Source organism: Octodon degus, unplaced genomic scaffold (assembly GCF_000260255.1).
Source record: "Octodon degus isolate 3935 unplaced genomic scaffold, OctDeg1.0 scaffold00138, whole genome shotgun sequence".
NCBI classification, from domain to species: Eukaryota; Metazoa; Chordata; class Mammalia; order Rodentia; family Octodontidae; genus Octodon; species Octodon degus.
Window position 1 is genome coordinate 6,498,940 of NW_004524714.1, and position 15,308 is coordinate 6,514,247.

Below are 15,308 nucleotides of genomic sequence, written 5' to 3' on the forward strand. Positions count from 1 at the left end.
GAATTGTAACTAAAAGTCTGCGTATGATTTGGACTCAGATGATAGAACTTTGATTCTCATTCCAATCTGACACTTCTTGGGTTTGTTCCTAGGCATGGAGCTGGCTTCTCAGAGATTCTTTCCCTTTGCAAGATGGGAACAATACGCTCTTCCTCACAGGGCTGATTGTTGGAAGAAAAATTAGAAAATGTATGTGAGGGTACTTACCTGCCATGTAGTAACTGCTGAGGAGGAGTTTTGTTTTTATTTCTATTAGACACATCTCATAGGAGCAACAGTCATTTAAATTTCAAAAACCTGCGCTCGCCTTGGCAGCACACATACTAAATTTCAAAACCTTATAGTTGGGGCCAAGGTTGTAGCTCAGTGGCAGAGCACTTGCCTCAGCATCCCGTCACCCCAAAAGGTTGAGTGGATCACCTGTCCTAATACCAGAGGCATTTTTATTCTCCTACAGCAGTAGCAACAAACTGACCCCCTTCAAAAGTATTCCTTAAGGATCTGTGGGTACCAGGCTTAGTCAGCCATCGTCCTGTAATCAGCCCTCAGCCCATGTCTCCTTTCTGTCACCAGATCTCTTCACTGAAGAACAGACTGAAAAAAGTCTCCACAACCACTGGTGATGGCGTGGCCAGAGCTTTCCTCAAGGCCCAAGCTGCTTTCTTTGGTAGCTACCGAAATGCTCTAAAAATTGAACCGGTGAGTAACATCTTGACATATGTCATGATTCGTGTTTGGTCAGATCTCAGAAGCCTACCTCAGAAACTTGGAGAAATCATGCTTCTTCTGATTTTTGAACTCCCCTGAAGAGGACTGTGTGTGAATGTGGAGGGTCTGTGTGGGGGATTTCTCCCTTTGCCACACCTCTTGGCACAGGAGGTCTTGCTCGTTCTCATGCATAAGATACCCGCTACTCCTGTGATAAGCACAGGAAGATGCAAATGACATGCTATGGATAGTGCCAGGATTGTCACTTGCCTGCTGACGCTGAGGACTCACAGGGTGGGAGGTAGTGATGATCAGCTTTGCTTTCTAGATGAGAAAATCAAGACTCAGAGATGAGAAACAACTTACCAGCAGCACCAAAGCCTGAATTTTTGCCCTCAGTTTCTCTTGTCCTTAAAGGGACCACTCTTTTACCCTTGAGACAGCAAAGCATCCTGGGAGTTTACTTCTTGGTGGCTCTTACTTGTAGTCATAGTTTAAGTGACCACAAAGCAGGCCAGAGATACAGCTCAGCAGCACAGCGCCAGCCTGGCAAGCGCAAGGTCCTGAGTTCGATTCCAAGTACAAATAAATGAATGAAGGACCACAAAGCACAATGGGGACCAGTAGGTGGTGCTGCCTACCTGTGTGGCCCTTCCACTTTTCCCAACCTAGTTGACTTACACCTGTCCCTTGCCTGCCGTGTGAGGTGATGAGCTGTTGGAGGATGTAAAGACATCCAGGCTTTCCTGAAGCTAAAGGCACTTCTGTTTCTTCAACTTCCAGGAGGAGCCTTCTTCTGAAGTATCTCCTCTCAGCCTCCTTCGGCGCACTCATCCCAGGTGGACTGGAGTGTGGGGAACCAGCGTAGGTCACACTGCCTGTGTGCCAGTGCTGCAGTTAACTAGATGAAATGCCAAAAGCTAAGCAGATATCAGTTAGTACATTTCATATAAAAATTTTGAGAATGAACCTCCTCATAAGCCACTTATACACTGCTGTCTGTTTTACCGCCTTAACTGCATCATGTGTCTAAGGAAACACAGACAGCAAGCACCTTGTTTTCCTTCCACCCAGGAGTGGTCAGGGTGGTGGAGTTCAGGGAGCAGCATCCTCCCCTCCTCGTTTTCCTTCGGCACTGAGGCCTTCCTTCCCAGGCTGCCTCTGCATGGGGGGGCAGTGTTCTGATTACACACAGAAAAGCTGCACATGTCTTCTGTCCCTTAAGAGGTACTTGCCTTATCCTCCTAAGCCCTTCAGCCTAAGCAAGCTTCCACGTCCTGCTTGTCTCAAAGTGAAGTGGCTCTAATTGTTTGTCGTGATCTTAGACCCAGCTAGGCCCATCACGTTTGGTGCTGTTACTGGGAACTGACAGACTGGAAGTATTTTCGTTCTGATAGTTGTCGCATTGTTGTCACATATGTTTCTAAAATCCAGAGGGGGTCGATTCTTGGCACACATTGCCGGGTGTGATTTGGGCACATTTGGGATGTGATTGGGCTCCACAAGAAGAATCTGTGGTTGTACTTGCACTCAACTCTGAGTAGTTCTGTATTTAAAGACAGTAGTTCGAGAGTTTAAAGTCTGGCTCTGCTTTTCTTGGCCGTATAAAACTTGAACAAAATGCTTACTCTGTTTAAACTTTAGTTTCTTCTTCTGCAAAACAAAAATGATGTCCTTTCTATATCTCCTCATTGTTGTAAAGGTCAAATGCAGCTAAAGTGTTTATGAGAAAAGTGAAACCTGAATGGGGTCTGGTGAATAAGGTTTGGGGGGCAAAGGCAGAAGCTCCCCTCCTGACGTGGATGTGGCACTAACTGAGCCCGCAAAGGCTGAGGGTGGCCCCTCGGGGCCTGTGCGTCAGCTGTTGGGTTTGGAGTGATGTATGGTTGGGGAAATGGAGCTGCAAGAGAGGTTGGGGCCAGACTTGGCAGACTCAGATGCTAGGCTGGCTACGAGTGTGAAGTGCACCTCATTAGGAGCATAAAGTTTTGAGCAGAGATATGATGTGGTCAGTGTCAGGCTTAGGCAGTAAGCCAGTGATAGACTGAAAGAAAAGCTGGAGGCAGAGAAACATTTAGAGGAATATTCTGGGAATTCAGAAGAGAGCCCTCAGGGGCTTACACCAGGAAGTGGTACCAGGGCAGAAGAACTGAATAGGCCCAATGACAGATAACAGTTGGTAGATGAAGGGCAAGAAATATCAAAATGTTCCCCAAGACTTGGAGCCTGGGAGAGGATGATGATGCTCTATAGCAAAGAGAAAAGCTAATGCCATGGTATTCACAGTAGCAATATTTGTATTGTTGAAAAAATTGTTTGAAAAGTGTTTATGTTAGATAACTGGTGAGGTAAGGCCTCGCCTTTAAAAGCATCATTTTGAAGATAAAGTCATGGATTTGATTGTAGACATGGCACTTTTCCTTGAATCTAAGCTGCCATTCAATTGCAAGACAGACCATTGTTGTAGATATCATTAAAAAAGGGAAGAGAGTGCTGCTGGTTATAATTGAAAGACACCATCAATTACAAGACACATCCAGATTTCAGAGATGTTACAGCGGGAAGAAATTTACTTCTTAGAATCAATGAAATATGGCAGATCTGTCCTGTACTCAGTTCCATTCATCTGTACCAGAATGGGTTTCTTCTGTGAGTCCAAGAAAGAAAGCAGAAGGTCTGAAATTTTTGAACCAAGCCATTGGTCAAGTGGTTTTTAAGCCATAAATTTAATTCTGGTAAATTCTCATCTACAAAATGGGATAACAACATTCCCTGCACAAACTTCTTATGCTGGAGATTCAAGTGAGCCTGAAAAGGGAGAAGGGGCCAGGGCTGTGCAGCCCAGGCCGGGCAGAAGGGTGTCCTCTGCAAGAGCACAGTGCTGAGGGGGCCGGAAACCTCCCCTGGGCACTTGGCTTTCAGTTGTTTCTATGGTTATTAAAATAGCACCTGTTCTTGGTAAAAATGGTTAAAGAAACGAAGGAGTGGAAATAGACATACCATACCACAGTCCCATCACCTGTTAGGATGCTGCGTTCAAGCTTTCACCCACCAACCTCTCTCTCTCTCTCTCTCTCTCTCTCTCTCTCTCTCTCTCTCTCTCTCTCTCTCACATACACACACACACACACCACTCCAGGGTCTTTGATTTGCCTTTGGTTCATTTTCTTTGGGGACTTCATTTTTATATTTTTCTTTTCAGCAGCTGAGATATTCCTGACAGAGCCATCTAGTATCCCAATTATTAGTTTGTTTTTGCCTTTTGATATGTGTAAGCACTTTTTGCATATAAAATTCTTTTCTTAAACATCATTGATAAGCGCTGCATGCATCTCAGCAGGTGAGCTCTGTGGTTCTCAACCCAGCTCTAGGTCACTGTCATGAGGAGGGTAGGAGACAGGGACAGGCTTTTCAAAAGGTATATGTCTGAGCCTTGCTCGTAGAGTTTTATTACTTCTCGTGATCTGAAAATTGGTGTTGAGGCCCACCATATTATCCTAATGTCAGTCTTTTTATTTGTTGTAACATTGCATGATTTTTAAACCACACTGTGGTGAACATCTTCATATAAATCTTAGTGCCTGTTCTAAATTATTTTTTTAGGCAGAGTCCCTGCTATAGATTTACTAGGTCAAAGGATCCAAGTGCATTTATGGCCTGTGGCACCGAAAATGATGGAGAAGCGGTGGTGATGTGCAGGGCAGAGCCCTAGAGTCAGGTGCAGGCTCTTCCCCCAGGCTCGGAGCCCTCTTGAGATTTTGAACCCTGTGGCCATTTTTTCCCCTTTCCTACTGGGAAAATTTCATAATACCTCTGACTAGGGAGACCTTTTAGCTTTGTGCACTTCCCCTACCCAGAAGAGGGAATGGTGTTCGCAGAGGCTAGCTCATGCTGAGAACAGGGGTGATATGTCTCTTCAGGGCCTGATAAATTGTTTTAAAGGGGTCAGAAAGTAAGATGAGGGGATTACAAGGGCGTCAACCATAGCCAAGTGAACCACCTCCTGAGAGCCTTCCCACAAGATGAGACTTGGTTGGTCTTGGAGCTGCTGCATGTCTTTGATCTCAGTAATTCCCCATGACTGCTCCTAACTGCATTGTAAGGTGGAGGAGGAGGATGGCTCTGATTGCCAATAATATCCTGATACATGGTAGAGCCAGAGTCAGACCAGGTGAGGCTGACTCCCAGACCCAAGTTCCTTCCACCGTGCCTTCTTGCCTATCTTAGTTGTAGTTCCCATGTGTTCCACGTTAATAATTCTTTCTCTCTGCACTTCTAGTGCCAGGCACAGATCACGGCACAGTGTATAGGCATCAGTAAATATAGTTTAGAGTAATTGATGGAAGAATAAGAGAAAGAAATGAAGAAAGAGGGAAGTGTTTGGGACAAAAGGTTGGCTTTGTACATACATTGTTTCCTGTCCTATCTGTGGGCTTTAGAAGTTGCTGCTCCTAGCAAAGGGGAGGGTGTCTGCAAATCACGAGGGCATGTGACCCATTTTTCAGTCACCTGGAAAATATCAGATGCAAAGCCCAAGATATTTTAACAGTATTGGCTAAGCCAGCTTGTTCTTCCCTACTTACATGACAGAACCACAAGCAGCCAGGAAGCCCCATTCGGAGAACCCCCCTTTATCCATGTCAAGCTGCAGCCCAGGCTCCAGCTCATTTATTTAGGCCTTTCTTGCTCTCTGACACGCCTCCTAGCAGTTGCCAGGCAACTCTGGGAGTAGCAGTGTGTGTTAGGGATTAACTAGTTAGGGCTGGGGTCCTTTTTGGCAAGAAGAGGATAAAAGACAAATGATTTTAATTGCTAGACCAACGACCCTTTCTCTGCTTGGTAGAAGACTGCAACTTTTGGAGGATGTGTATAGCAGTATGGTTCTTGAATTGCCTTGAATTTTCTCTATCCTTCTTCCTAGGAAGTGCAGATGAATTTTAAAAGAATCTTCTACTTCATTCCTTTGTTTAAAATTAAATCATCATGAAATCTGAATAAGACAAGACTTTTGAAAGACATTTCATTCCACAATGGCTCACTTTTGAAGAACTTTTGAAAATAGATGCAAGTGCTTCCATTCCATCCCTTGTTCTGCTCCAGGTGTCTTATTTTATAGTTCATGCTACATACATGTAGTTATCTGCAGGTGGCCCATGTGAGGTGCATCTGCCATGTATGGCCACAGCAGGTCCTTGGGAAACATTAGATCAAAGAGCAAAACCCACAGATACTGGTGCTGGAAGATCATTCTGTTCTGTGCCAGCATCTGTACAAAAGCCGGTTTACAGGAGCATTATGGGAGTTGTTTATTCAGCCAACTCTTGCGGCCCTCTGGGGGCCAAGCTACTGGTTGGGCCTCTGACAGTACTGGAGCCCAGGTCCTGCCACAGGGGGCCATTGCTGGGATGGGGGACGTAAACAAACTGTTTAAACAGGCTGAGGCCAGTTCATTCTAGTCCTACTCTCTGAATCTATCCTAGATTCGGCTGAGGAGACACTGTCATCCACCTTACAGCCCCTGATTTTGCACTTGATTCTGCTGAGTCATATTTATCCACCTAAAACCCCTGGAAGGCACAGAAGTTAAGATAAAGCAGATTGATAGCCTGGCTTTCAAGCTTGAATGCACGTGGCTGTGCTGGAGTAGGCTGGAAAGACACCACACATATCTGTATCCTGCTTGAATAATGCTGTTGATCTCGCGGTTTTGTAAAAGGAACCTGTACTTAAATTTTTTTAGTGTAATAGAAAATGGGTAAATTAATACATCAACGTAGTTCCACTGAACTTACACGTACCTTTTGTATGTGTCTACTTACTTTGCTTATGGAGAGGGTTCTCTCCCATGCTTCAATCAATTCTAACTTTATATTTGTTTGTCCCCATTCAGTGCACATGGCATGCCTTGTACATAGCTGCAGAATGTTCCATCAGTTACAGCCACTATCACTGCCATAACCATGGCCCCATGTTGGACATTTAGTTTCTCTTGCATCATTTGATACTATAAAAGAGCCCCCAAAGGACAGTGTGCGCTCCCCCCTTCTACACACTAAAGCAAAGCTGTCCCACAGCACTAAGAAGGGCTATGACTCCCTTCTCGTGCCTGCATCTCATGCTAAAAAGGCTTGAGGAGCCATGAGACACTTGGTACAGTGCAGGGAGACAAGAGGTAATGGATGGGAGGAAACCAGGAGAAAAGGCAACAGGCAGAGCCTGGGAAGACCTGACGTGCACCTGCGAGCCTCCACACGGGCCCTGCTCTTCTCCATACAGCTTGGGCGTGCTGTGCTTGGAGTCAGACCCGTTGCATGCGAGTCTCTTTGCAGAGCACCCCACTTTTTTTCCAGTAGTGGTAAAATGTGTGTGTGAGTGTGTGTGTGTGTAAATACCCTAAAAAGTGTCATTTTGAACCCCTGAACTGTGCAATTCAGGGGTGTTACTTGCATTCACAGTAACCATCACCCCTGTCTATTTTCAAAAATTTTAATCACTTTAAACAGGAATTCTATATCCATTAAGCACTAACTTCACATTTCTGTCTCCCCTTAGCCCTTAGTAACCTCTAATCTGCTTCCTGTCTCTATGGATTTCCCTATTCCAGTGATTCCTTAGAAACAGAATCATGAAAAATGTGTCCTGTTGCGTCTGCCTTATTTTCACTTGGCATAATGCTTTCACTCATCCATGCCATGACCACAGCGTGTGTCAGAGCTCCATCCCTCCTTGCAGTTGGATGATGTCTCCTCTCTGGATGGGCACACAGGTTGTCTACACCTTTGGGGTACAATGAGTAACACTTCTGTGACCATTTGTGTTCGAGTGTTGTAGTTCTGTGAAGTAATGTGTATTCTTCAGCATAGAATTGCTGGGTCATTTTAATTCTGTGTTTACACTTTCTTTTATTTGTTGTTCTGCTGTGCTGGTGGCTGAACCCAGGACTGTGGATGTGGTACGACAATGTGCACCACTGAGCCTCTATGTTTAATTTTTTGAGGAACTAGTGACATGTCTTCCATACAGGACCCATGCTTGTGTTATGTGAATAGTAGTGTCTTTGTGAAGTATGACTAGCTACTCTTGAATGTTTTGTAGGAAGAGTTGGTAAACGATTTTCTTTCATTCATTTGTCGCAGTAGGAGGATTGAACCCAAGGCTTTATTTTAGGCAAGTGCTATACCACAAAGCTATATCCCCAGAGCCCATTTTAAAAAATGTATTTTCAGAAAAGGTCTCTGTAAGTTTGCCCAGACTGGCCTCATACTTAAGATCCTTCTGCTTCAGCCTACTAAGTAGGTGAGATTGCTGGTGCACACAACCGTGCTTGGCAAGATTTTATTTTTCCAGTTTATTTTAAGTAAGTGAGTACATAATTTTAGCGAGAATCCTCAGCCTGAGCTAAGTAGATGCATTGACAGCAGGAGTCTGAAGGAGACTGCACAAGGGGTAGTAACGTACTGGTGACCTTTTTTTCTCATTTTAGCAGCCAGCTAAAGTCAGGACTGTGTCCTGGGAACGAAGCAGGTATAAGGGCAAATAATTCCACTGCTAGGATTCTGGAAACATCCATGATCATTATGATCCTAAGTGACTCAAGAGGCTACTGAATATTATAGAAAGAGTATATAGCATTGGGAGTTGCTTGGGTTTTGATTCGGGCGCCGTCATCTACTAGACAATGACTTTGGAAGTCACTTAGCCTCTTTAAGCCCAATTTCCTTTTGTGTAAAATGACAGTACCTCCCTTATAGGATCATTGAGAAAATTAATAAAACACCAGCACAGTGCCTCACTGATAGGAGATACAGGCTAAGTGATAATGACCATTTGTGGATGATGAGAAGGTAGAAGAGCAAGAGGAGCAGGAGAGGGAGATGGCTGCTACATTTACAGCAGTGGTGTCCAGACTTGTTCAGCAGGTGTCAAGGCACACGTAACCATGCAGAATACTATGAGATTCTGGCCCTTTTAATCCTGTCTTTTGAACTATGCAAGTATGTCTTTTATCTCAAATGATACATAAAAAATTTGAAAGATATCTCATATTTAATTATTTCCTTTAATATTTATTTGGAATTCCTTCATTCATGTTATTGCCCACCAGCACCTTCAGAGAGGTACCAAGGTTTAAAATTATGAAATGAATTAGAGGCAGTTTTTAAAATGCATAAGAGAAAATGTAATTGAGAATGTTCCTTGTTTCATCAAAAGTATTGCCTATTGAGGAAAGATGACTATTGTTCAGTTTTGTCACCAGATCACCACTGGCCCCGGTGCAGGAATAGTGGTGCTGCTCAGGAATGCATTTTGGGAGTCCTGTTACCTGCAGATCACATAATAAGTGCTTCATGAGTTGAGGACCATTATTCCTGAAGTTGACTGCCCAAGTAAAAAGTAGGGTCCCAAGTGAGAGACGATGAGAACTGGAAGGAAATCCACTTAAATACTATGATCAAGCCCAACTGAATGATGTCAAAGAGCATCACTGAATATGATGAAAATGAAGTTCCCGTATGTTCTAACATACTTGAAAAGTAAAACACAGCTAGTGTATCTTAGATTATCCCAGAGAAATGCTAGGTTTCAACTTGGTCTCGCTTAATAATTCAGCCTCCTATCTTACTCTGCATATTTAGGATAGGGCCACATTTTATACGCCTCAGCATCTCAGTGTACTGTTGATACACACTCATTCATGGGCAGGTGAATGATACCTGCTTTTTATGGGATATAACAGAATGGTGGTCATATTTTCATGTTGTAAGACATAAATACTTGGTCCCCCAAAATGTGTGTCCCACAGCTTTATCTCAGAACCTCTCAGGTGACTTTATCTCACCTCTCAGTGACTTCTCAAGTCACTCTGTGGAGTAAACATGCCATCTAGCTAGAGATAGGTGAGAGAGGAGTATGTTCATAGATAAGCTAGATCTGCTGTGGCAGTTTTAAGCACCATACATTCGTCAAAAGCAGTGGCTAAGAAATGGTTGCTTTTGCCAGGGTTTTAAACCAAATAATCTCACTTTAGGGTCTTTTGCTTTTTCATTGAGGCTCTGCAAAGGATATCTTTCTGATCCATTTTTGAGCAGTGATAACATTTGACAATTCAGAGCCTGCGACAGAGCTACGTGACTTTACATGCATAGCTAGACCATGAATTTCTTAGGCTCAGGGTGTCTTATTTTCCTTATACCTCCCACACAAGAGAAGCCCAGTAGCATAGATAGAGGAAGAGTGTTGTGCTACTTGTGATGAGAAGATGGAATTAGAGATTCGCCTTCCCCTCCCTGCACCCAGATACATCCACACTGATTATCTATGGGGTGTGGGTACGTTCTCTGAAATAGACAACTGCATCACATTCAGCTGCATGTCACCTTCCACAGGCACCTTAAAGCTTACTCCACAGGGCAGTAGAGTACCATATTTATTCATGTGTCCCTAGCACAGAGCCTGGTACCTAAAAGATTCTCAGTAACCATCTCTTGAATGAGTAAAATTATTACAGTTCTCACAATTCCTGTAATTGTATATGAACTGAAAAAGTTATGTTAAATAATCATTAAGACTCGAAGTCTTATGAACATAATATCAAAATTTATTGTATGCTGGGTTCTTTACAGAATGAATTCTCTTCATTTGTATGGTTCCCCAGTGAGAAGAGTGGTGTTGTCCCATTTTACAGATGAAAAACTGAGGCTGGGCAGGCTAATGTCACTTTTTAAGAAGTGGCACAGCCAGGGTTTGGACCCTCCATCTGCTTGATTCTGGAGACCACGCTCCTTCCCCAGCCACTCTCTGCAGTGGTGGCTACCATATGGTCCACGTTACATGCAATTTGAGAGCATCTCAGAAGAAAACTGAGCTGGTTTTCTTTTAAGAGTCAATTTCTCTAATCTGTGCGAATGTTTCTTGACAAATACAGGTTAAACTAATACCATTTATAAAGCATTTTGCAAAGGGGAAATGTCAAAATTTTATATATCTTTTTAAAAACATTCCCTTAATAGATAATTTTAATTGCCCAATATTTTGTTGTTTAAATATTTGATATTTATGGTGATAATTGGATGAAAAAGTACAACACTGGTTGTACTTTCTCCCCTTTTCCTCGGCTGACACCTAGTGGCTAGCTTTCTCACAGCATTGATCATACATGTTTCTTGATGGCTATTTGAGGGATGATTTTAGGATTTTAAAGCAATCAGCTATGTTCACCATAATAAAAGTAGCTGCATTAATCTAAGGTTGATTTATTAAGAATCATCTTAACAGAATTTTCATTTAACCTCTTGTGAATTTTAAGTCCATTGTAATCAAGCCTTAGTATCAGAAAATGGCATAAGTACTTGAAATCTTGTGATAGATTGTATACCTGCTCGGGAGCCCACCCTGCCTAGACACTGGCTTGCACACATTGATACATGAGACCCAGACAGTGTTCTTACAGGAGTTGCAGAGATAGAAAATGAGCAGGGAATTGCGATTAGGAGTGGTAACAGCTATAGCAGAACGTCATACAAGAGGTGGACGCTCATAGGCAGGACCGATCATTTCCATCTGGGTGTCAAGGGGCAGCTTCCCAGAGAGAAGGATGTGCCTGCGAGGAGGCCTTCCAGGAGGAGCTGGTGGGCACAGGAGCAAGGGGCAGGAAATAGTACACAGAGTCACGGGGCCTTGCAAGGACATGGCACAGTCAGACGCTGTGAGTGGGGCTATAGCTAGAGCCTTGACAGGAGCCGGAGTGTGCCTAAGGGGCCACACTTAGCTTTCCGAGCATGGGAAACCTTGAAGACCCTAAACTGTTTAGCACTGGTACCGTAAACTAGCATTTCCAGAGCAGTATTTCTTAAAATATTAGACCCACAGATAGTGATAAGCTTTCTGAACACCTAACATTTGGATTTGTCTTGTATTGTAAACCCTAACTCTTGCTTCCTCCTTCTCTCTCTCCCCCATATATATTTTATTTATAATGCATATTATTGAAACACTGCTATAAACAAAGGGGAGCATTACTTTAACACAGCATTTTTCAAAACCCCTTTTCCTCACAAAATGCCTACCAACATTTTATACATTTAGTGCCCCTTACAGCAGTCCTGTACCCAATAGTTCTCACTCTTGGACCATGGAGTTAGGATACCAGCGGTGTTCATTTTTACCCTAGTTTTGTGGCTGTGAACCTTAGAGAAAGACAAACACATTCTTTTTCTAAAACATTTCTTATCTGACCAGATATTTTGGGGCAACGGGTGGTTACTTGGCCATCAACAGGTGGTCACCCAGCTGTCACTTGGCTTTCCCAACTTTGGACAGCAGGCTGTTTCTAAGTTCCCGTAATCAGTGTATCAGGCAGCCTGGGTCAAGAAGAAAGGTGGGCCACTGCTGCACATCTGCCAAGCAGACATGGGAGAATGGAGAAATACTCAAGCTTTCCCTCCCTCCTCCTTGTCCCCCACTGGTTGGGAGCCCAGGGAGCCCTGCTTGCAGAGATCAGCTCCAGGGCATGCAGAGCCAGCAGAAGCATCATGGTGCTGAGATCGAGGGCATGCAGGCTCGACACCAGCACTGCCAGATACAGGGAGCAGTGCTGCTTAGGGAGCCCCTTTCTCATAGCAAATAGTGCTTGGTGAATAGCATTGAGATGCAATGTCCCTTGGGTTAGAATTAGACGTGGTGCCAACCTGGACTCTGCCTCTTGTAGGCTGTGTGACCGCAGGCAAGTTATTATACCTTTCTGAACCCTTTTCCTCAGTGTAAAACTGAAAAGATCTTTTCTACTTAAATGATTCCTTCCAGAGCTTCCTTGACATATGTCTAGCTGGTTCCTGTCTCACAGTAAAATAAGAATGAGATATTGAAGGCAATGTGGGGCTTAGCCTGGAGCTAACAGGAATGTTAAAAATCCACTTATGTTGATTGACGACCCCCAAACTTGAGTGAATTTGCTGAAGTTTTATTAGCTATCAATTATTAGCTAGTAGATGTCTAATTTCTCATCTGAATGTATCCTTTTATTGGGAGCTGGAGGGTAGGAAAAGCATGCAAAGTGTACAATGGGATATTCAAATGTTAGAGATGGATTCTGCGTATATTGTACCATCCAGTTCAGTACAAGCTAAGGAGCGTTGCTATTCCAGGAGAACACCCACTTAAATCAGTGAAACCTTGGACATCACTCCCTCCATGAAGCAGAGGTCTTCCATTTGTTAAATGGGGATTAAAACAAAAATTAAGAATTAAATGCAATGGCAGATATAAAGTACTTGTCTGTTGTTCATCTTTCCTTCCCTCCACCACAAGCCTTTTATCCAGCAATGCCCACCTCCCTGACAGTCACTTTCCATGGAGGCATGGCGGAATTTTTGGAAAGCCTTTAGCTGGAAATTGTTTGTGTTTGCCTTGCTGGTCCCTGTTAGAGATGTGACCTGGCAGATCTCACTCACCTCTGTCCCATCAGTCACGGCTCACCAGCATTATTCATAAGCCAGTTGCCTGAGCCTTTCTTTGGCCATCTTCCTACTGAGCTGCATTTGCACTTCAATCTTCACAATGCTGACAATGGCGTATAGTTTTGGGGTCATCCTGAGCAAGTCACCTGCTAGCTTAAAAGGTCATCATCTGTTCTCTGAATGAGACTGTCTCCCCGAGTTGACTAATGTTATCCTCAGTTGATGAATGCTACATCAAAGTAGTGTGAGAGAGAGGAAAAAAACTGGTGTATGTGGATTCCTTCTTCCGTTAATTTTTATGTTCTTAGTTACCTATACACTGTAATATCCCTCACTCACTAGATAAGAAACTTAAAGCAAAGAGAGTGGAAACCACTTAATTTAAAAATTATGAACGTGTACTTTCCTCTACTCTGACTCCTCTAGATGCTCAGAGATGTGGGAGAGAGCAGGGGTGTAGTTGCATACTCCCGTAGTCCGAGCTCCTTAGGAAGCTGAGGCAAAAGGATCCCTTGAGCCCAGGAGCCCAAGGCCAGCTTGGACAACATTGTAATGGCCAAAAAAATAAAGTCCCAGCTCTAAAATCTTGGAAGATGCAGACAATAGATAGAAATGAAACTCAACACAGATGGTATGAATGTGCTGAAAAAGCAAACTGAAAGGGGCTAGTCCCTAGGTAAAGAAGAAAGAAAAGAGGGAAAAGAGCCAGATCAGAGCCCTGTCTGCCTGCCTGTAGACCCCTGGGCTTTGGACTGGTTCCAGGCTGCTTCTGGTTCTCCTGGGTATTGTTTGGGTACCTCGTGCAGAAGCATGGTCTTAAGCATATTGCTTCTTAGGCTAGAGTTAATAATTCAATGTGTCGGGGTGGTGGCTTTGCATTCCTAGGGTACCACAAATTTTTCCCTGCACTCCCTGCTGTCAGCAGCACGGAGCCAATTCTTTTGTCTCTCTGACTTCCCAGACACATCAAATCTTAATGCAGAAAGTGTCTTGGCAGCCAAGGTGGGAGCCCTCATGCCCATGCGACCAGTCTGGCCCAGAGGAGATTCTCGGCGGCTGCTGGGCTCAGAGGGACTCAGCACCCCTTTCTTCCCTGCTTCCAAGAAGCTAAGCCATGGGGAGTCTTTTATGCAACCTTAATGTAGCTTCCTTATCTTTAAAATTCAAGCGATTCATTTATTTTCACAAATAGATACAGGACACCTACTCTTTACCAGGCCCAGTGCTAGGCACTGGAGAAAAGAGACAAATCAAATACACAGGACTCAGGCAGTCATGGGTTCCAGGTACTACCACTTTTCTAGTTATGTTATTTTGGGCCAATTAGTTAACTCTTCTGTGGTTCAGTTTGCTCATCTGTAAAATGGGTAGAATAAACGTCATACGCATTAAGGCTTTGTGAAGACTAAAGATGACCCAGCGTGGTGGCTGGTACTTGATAAGAACTTGTTAGTTTTTAAAATACATAAGAACAGCCCTTCTGTTTGTAGCTGTGTTTTCTCTATATTCTATCCTATGATGAAACAGTAGACAGGATATTTTCTTTTGCAAAGTATGTATGTTTTAATTTAAAAATAGTAACATGATGGTGTGCTCACAAAGAAATGTGGTTGGGGGTTGTTTTTGTTTTTGTTTTGTTTTGTTTTGTTTTTGGGAGAAGGACTTGCTGTGTTGTTCATGCTGGCCTTGAACTTACTATGTAGCCCAGGCTGGCCCCGAACTCACTGCTATCCTCCTGTTTCAGCCTCCTGAGAGCTGAGATTACCACAAAGAAATGTTGCCATTCAATCTATTTAGTTATTTCCAACTGGTACCATTATTAAAATCTACCTTAATGAAATGAAGCATGTCATGAATCATCATTTAAGACCAACACTTCCCAGGATAAGAAATAGAGCTCTCCTGGAAGTCTTTTGCACCGCAGCTCTCCCTCCCTCCCTGTTAAGTGGCACCACCCTGACCTTCATAGTCATCACCTCCTGTCATTTACTTTAAAAATAGTCTGACCACCCAAATGTGTAACTCTGGCTAGTTTAGATTTGTTTTTGAGACAAAGTCTCACTGTGCATTTGAGGCTGGCCTAAATTGCATAGTTCACACTGGCTTCAAATTCACAAGAATCCTCCTGTCTCAGCCTCCCAAGTT

The 15,308-nt window shown here is 43.6% G+C and overlaps 1 protein-coding gene across 5 annotated transcripts in view; it reads left to right on the forward strand.

The window, feature by feature from the left end:
• Dennd1a (DENN domain containing 1A) overlaps positions 1 to 15,308 on the forward strand; it is a 578,498-nt gene that overhangs the window by 412,635 nt on the left and 150,555 nt on the right. For all 5 annotated transcript variants that reach the window (XM_004641595.2, XM_023701683.1, XM_023701685.1 and 2 more), the window contains one exon: positions 574 to 699. In XM_004641595.2, coding sequence (XP_004641652.1) covers positions 574 to 699 — 126 coding nt within the window. The remainder of the gene's footprint in view (positions 1 to 573; positions 700 to 15,308) is intronic.